The sequence below is a fragment of the Hoplias malabaricus genome, chromosome 7, assembly GCF_029633855.1.
Source record: "Hoplias malabaricus isolate fHopMal1 chromosome 7, fHopMal1.hap1, whole genome shotgun sequence".
Lineage (NCBI taxonomy): Eukaryota > Metazoa > Chordata > Actinopteri > Characiformes > Erythrinidae > Hoplias > Hoplias malabaricus.
Genome location: NC_089806.1, coordinates 36411645 through 36417644, shown reverse-complemented (window position 1 = coordinate 36417644; position 6000 = coordinate 36411645). Strand labels below are relative to the sequence as shown.

The window sequence follows — 6000 nt, the reverse complement described above, 5'->3', positions numbered from 1 at the left end:
CGTATATCTAATGTTAGGAACCACATAAGCTGGTATATATATGATTAGCTAACCAGGATATTAAGCAAGTTTTTAATGATTAGGTATGCAAATTTGCTAGTTATGTCCAGTACTTGTTAGCATATTAGCCTCACACCTCTACTATATTTTTAACTAAAACTGCTTCATATTATTTTGTGTAATTTCTGAAATTTGAAAATAAAACATTTATCTGTCAGAACAGATACAAACACTAACCACAGTGATTTATATATGTGAAGCACTTCGGGAAACGCACTTCAGGCTCGTAACTCACTCACTCAGTCATGTTTAGCAGGCTGACGGTTTTTCACCAGAGGGCACCATGGAAAGAGAAATAGCTTTTAATGCGTCACAAGAGCAGTGCTTCACTATGACACTTTTTTGAACATCAAATCCAATTAAAGAGGAAAACTGCAAATTTGATTCATCTTTGAACTATCACTTCAAGCAACAAGATGTAATAAGCTCAGCTGATTCATCTCCACTCACTAGACTCTAAAGCTTTCATCATATCTGTTTCTCTTTAGAAAGAAAAGCATTAGATGGTTGCAATGTTAGCTGCAGCAAGCAGTTCACAGAAGTGACCGCAGATGAAAAGCCAAACCATGACCAGACAACTGGTGTTAACACACCATTGCCCAAAGCACACCAGTTCTCAAATACGCTAAGAAACAAAAGGAGCAGTTGTTCACTCCAGAAAAGCATGTAAGTGTGTCTTGTGTAGGACTGTAATGCAGTAAAGCCATTTTCTGCACACACAATCACACTTCAAAAGCTCTGTGCCAGAGCAGTTGTGTTCCATAGGGCAATCTAAGTTTTATTTCATTAGAAACAAGGATTTCTTGTCAACGTACTAACTGAAAATACAAAAATATGGACTCCAAAAAACAGAAGAATGTACATTTGTTCAGGTGTTTGTAACAAAATAAAGAGACGTGTAGCCGTGTGAGAAGTTTGGGGGCCGTTTGGTGGGATTTGTGCGGTTAGTATGCAAAGTTGCACAGGTTTGTGTGGTGAGGAGCAACAAGGTCAAATAGCTGAAGCCTTGAGAAGTTAAAAAAGATAAAGGGATGGAAGGGAGAGTTTGATTCAGTTCAAAGCCAATGGTGTGCCAAACCCAGTGGGCCAAGAGGGGCGTCCAGAGGGGTGTTTCTGTAAAAGGTGCATTGTGACTTGGGGAGCCCCAAAAATAGCCTCCAAAAGCTGCCACAGACATGCGCACACTCCACTCTTCTGTAAGTCTCGCAGCCCTTGATTTAACTTCTTTTCTCCATAGGCATGCATAGTCCCTGGGACATCCCCAAGAAAGGCGTTTTTGTTTGCTTGCTCATTTGCGGTTTCGTTTGTGTCATTCGCTTGGTGCTATTATCGGCGCAGCTCGTGTAAAAGGCCGCCGGCGTCCACCCGGCGCCGCTCCCGGATCATGTCCTCCAGGCTGCGGAAGACAAGTGTGCGCACGGCCCCATGTGAAGTGTGCACTTTGAGGAAATAGCGCTGTTCGGCTGAATGCGCCTCCCCACCCGCCTTGAACTCTCGCTTCCCGAAACGGCACCACGCAGCAAAGCTCTCAGAGTCTCTCCAGCACACTTCACCACCCCGCAGACCCACATGACCCGCAGCGTTACGGACCACCAGCTCAGCAGGTAGCGGCCGGTAGCGGTAACGTTCATTAACAATGCGTCCAGGACGTCCACCGCTAGCGTCTTGTAGGTTGTCTGCACGAATTTCACCCTTGTGCAGGTGCACCACTCGCTCGCCCCCTGCAAACACAGCCCAGTGAGGTGGCTGAGAGTGTGCCACCAGCTCCAGAACGTCCCCTGGCTTGCACATGCTCAACAGCACCTCCGGGGTGTGCACGCGTAGGTCCTCACTGGCCCGAAGCTTCGAGAAGATGCACTCATGGCAGCAGAAGGCCGAGTACTCCAGCTCGTCCAGCGGTGGTGCCTCGCTGTCATCACTAATCCCTCCAATCCCGCCAATTCCTCCGATCCCACCAATCCCATCCACTCCACTGCTGCCACTCCCACCACTCCCAGCGCTACCACTGCCACAGCCGCCTCCTCCATGCCTCGGGCTGTCGTCCCTGAAGCTAGTGAGCAATATAGCAAAAAATATACATACATATATGATATGTGAGGACATATTCGAGATAAACAACATATACAACTTTTGTATAACAAATCCTGGAGACAAAATATGAAATCAAGACAAATCTACAATTATAGAATAAGGTACAGTTATGTTCCCTAAAGTAAACTAAAGTACTGAATGTGTAGTCTTGAGGGTACCACCACAGTGACACAGCAAATGGTACCAACACAGTGACAGTTTTTCTGAGAGTCCATACGGTGACATTTCAGAGTTCATAGCACTCATGTTTAGCAGGCTGACAATTCTCCACAAGGGGGTGCCATTAGCAGTTTATTATATGTATATTACATAGTGCACTGCACTAAATCCAATATCCACCAGGACTAATTTTAATGGCCCATGCTCTTGGACAGTGCACCAAAAAAGTAGTATATTAAGACAAAATTCATCACATTAACCACAGAGTATTTTCCCTTTAGTCATCCCTTACCTGAAGCTGTCCGATGGAGACCTGTCGTCCGGCTCCTCCTCGTCGTCGGAGAAGAAGTAGGCCACGCCCACGCGCAACTCGTCCTTCTCCACGCCCGACGGATCCCCGGTGGGTAGCTCGCTGTAGCTCAGGTGGGTGATCCGGTCCAGTTGGTTGCCCATCAATGACGGGGCCAGGAGGTTGGGGGGGAAGGGGGGAGGAGAGGGGTTGGGGAAAGGGGGCAGAAGCTGATGCCACTGCAAATGAGAAAAAAAAACATGTTTTGTAAAAGTTAAACACAAGTTAAGGAAAACAAATAAAAATCAGCAGACATTCCAATATGTAAACAGTGAGGGTGGGATGAGTAGTGGGACATGTATCTTAATCAGATGTACCTTTTCCTTACCAAGTATGCTACACTAGAATAGACAGTATGGCATAAGATGTCATATCCTTACACATAAAGGCATGTACATACCAGTATTTAAAATGACTTTAGGGAATGTAGGGAGGGGTTGGCAATATATAAATCAGATATTTGAACCTGGTATTTTATACCAGTCAAAGATAATCTAGCCAAAATAGCATCCCATTACAACTACTCAAATGTTATTATAGTCAAAAGGAATGTTAAACTTGCAAAAAGTATTCTCCTATTAAATTAATAACCAAAAACTAGCAAAATAAAGGTAGACGTTTGAAGCTTCCCATTCCACACAAAACAATCCAGCATTCACACAGCGCAACAATTCAATTTCAGTTTGTTTTTAAATTTTCCTGTGTACCTGAAACAATAGATAAAAAAAGATATCTTCTTTAAAAAATAATAATAAATTATATTCCACAAAATAAGTGACTTACAAAACTTTCTATTCCACCTTAAGAGCAGACTTTTTGAAGACTTAAGCTCTGAATTCTTTTGTATCATTTGAGTTTTAGCTTTTCATTTAACTTTAAATTCAACCTTAAGTGGTGCAGTACATAATGGCTGTGGCATTATGGGAGAAAACAAATAATAGAGTAATAATAAAAGTTAGAACCAACATTCAGTGCAGGCTTGCTCTTAGCCTTAAATACAAACTCAGTCATACGACAAAATCATATTCAAATTCAGTTTCACCTTAAATAAAGAAGTCCTAAAGCGACATTCCTGCTTCTCATTTGAGATTAACATTCCACCTTAAATAGGGTAGCAGTTAGCTTCCATTCTGTCACCTGTAGTTTGACAGTTTAAACTGTGGACTATAACTCTAATAACATTGTAATTTTAAATAATAACAACAACATGTATCTACTTTAGCTAACAGCTAACTGTACAAGACAAGTGTTTCCAACATGTAAACATTAGCATTAACTGTAGTTGTAATCCTCTCATTAACATTCAGTGAATTTCCATAACCAATGGCGGTGGATCCAGATCGTACCTGGACATCACACATTCTCCCAGTCATTCACACAGTAGAGAATTTCACACGGCCAATCCACCTACAAACATGTGCTTCTTGACTGTGGGAGGAAACCCATGCAGAAACCGAGAGAACACACCACACTCCTAACAGAGAGTGAGCCAAGGCATGGACTGAACCTAAGACACCAAGACCCTGGAGTCACAACGTTGTCCCTCATGAATACCATCCAACATACAGAACCGTAAACAGTTCAAGTTCATTCAGGATTCGTTCTTCACTATTTCTGCTCTCTGGAACGGATCAGATTTCTTTACTCACCTTTGTATGGACAATAATAATGATTAAAGAATAACAATAAAATATCACCGTGTTCCAAACCTATGAGGAACTAGTCCTGGCGAGGGAACACGTGTACCACACATAACATGTGAAAAAACAAAAATAAACAGAGAATATTGGAAAATATGGAAGAAAATATTGAAAATAATAATAAAAACATAGGAATACAAGAGAAAACCAAGCTCAAATGAGGTAAAGATGTAGTATGTAAATGTGTTCAGAATGTATCCTGAGGATGTGTATGAGGAAGTGTATACACACAACACACACACACACACACATATATATATATATATAACTGGACATATGGACAGCTATCAGTTATATATTTTAAATTCAGCTTAATCTAATATTTATGGCATGTTACAGGTTGAAATAAACACTAATGTGTGTGTATTATATATATATAAAGAGATTTCTTAAAATTAGAAGCACATACTCACTGCAGTTCCTACCCAAAAAGTGAGCTCCACTTCATTTACATAAAGCTTAAAATAAACATCAACACCGAAAACAACAACAAAAACAACACCGCGTAAAATTAACAACAGCTTAAGAGGAAAAAGTAGGTGTGGAGCAGAATACCTGCGTTTTTCCCCGGATACTACGGCTCCTTAAGCTCCATATGTTCCTTTTTTGTTCTCGTTTGCTCCCCCCCCCAACGCTTTCTCTCTCTTTTTTGCTCCTCAATCTCTTTCTTGTCTTTCCTTCTCTCCTGCTCACTTTCCTTCTCTCCTTCTTCTTTCTCTTCTCTCGCTATTTCTTCTCTCTTTCCGTTTCTCTCCACGTCCTCCCGTCCTCCGTGTTCAGGTGCGCTATCCTTTCCAGCGCTCAGCTCCGCTGCACTTTATATAGGAGAGCCGACCCCACCCCCAGAGCCACGAGCCACGCCCTCGCTGACAACTGATTGGCTGCTGGTTCTCATGCAGCGTGTACACACGGCGCGCCAGGGCACATCAGCACTGCAGCACGCCGCACACATGTTCACCCGAGCGTTCGAAACAAAGGTTATTTACTGCTCTGTTTATCGGAGTGGGAAAGCTCCTCCCTGCCGGCAGCGAGACACGCCCCTTTTCTTGATGACGATTCTTGGAACTGAGTCAAAGGATTAAAATAGTTCCTCGCGTTTGCTTTGAGGAGTTCGACGTGATTGATCGCCTCTGACCCCTTTCCCCTTTCTGTTTTACGCCACATGGCCAAAGGTTTGTGGACATCTTGCACACAAGAGAACGCTGTTCCACTGCTCCAGGGTCCAGTGGTGTGGCCAACGCTTATCACTGAGATTGGTGGGCATGCTACTTTAAACTCATCTGCAGCTGCTCTTGAACGTTATTTTGTTGGTGTGTTAAATGCCCGCTTACTCAATTAGTGATTTGTAGTACTGAGAGAGCAGGTGTGATTCGGGTGGTGGATCATTCTCTGTGCTGCAGTGACACTGACATAGTGTTGTGTTAGTGTGTGTTGTGCTGGTACAAGCGGATCAGACACAGCAGTGCCGCTTGAGTTTTTAAACACTCTGTCCACACCCCTACCTTGTTGTTACACCTTGTAGATGTAAAGTCAGAATCAGAAGATCATCTGTTGATGCACAGGATAACACAGGGTGCTGGTGGTTTGTGGGTTATTCCCAGTCCAGCAGTGACAGTGAGGGCTTTAAAAACTCGAACAGCA

The 6000-nt window shown here is 43.0% G+C and overlaps 1 protein-coding gene across 1 annotated transcript; it reads right to left on the bottom strand.

Annotated features, from left to right (window-relative positions):
- Positions 1–822: 822 nt before the first annotated feature.
- On the bottom strand, positions 823–5138 carry lratd1 (LRAT domain containing 1). The gene is made up of 3 exons (XM_066677452.1): positions 4915–5138; positions 2603–2838; positions 823–2110 (listed from the first exon to the last, which is right to left on the bottom strand). The coding sequence occupies exons 2-3, from the start codon at positions 2761–2763 to the stop codon at positions 1387–1389; spliced, it is 885 nt and encodes a 294-aa protein (XP_066533549.1). The 5' UTR covers positions 2764–2838; positions 4915–5138; the 3' UTR covers positions 823–1386.
- Positions 5139–6000: the final 862 nt, after the last annotated feature.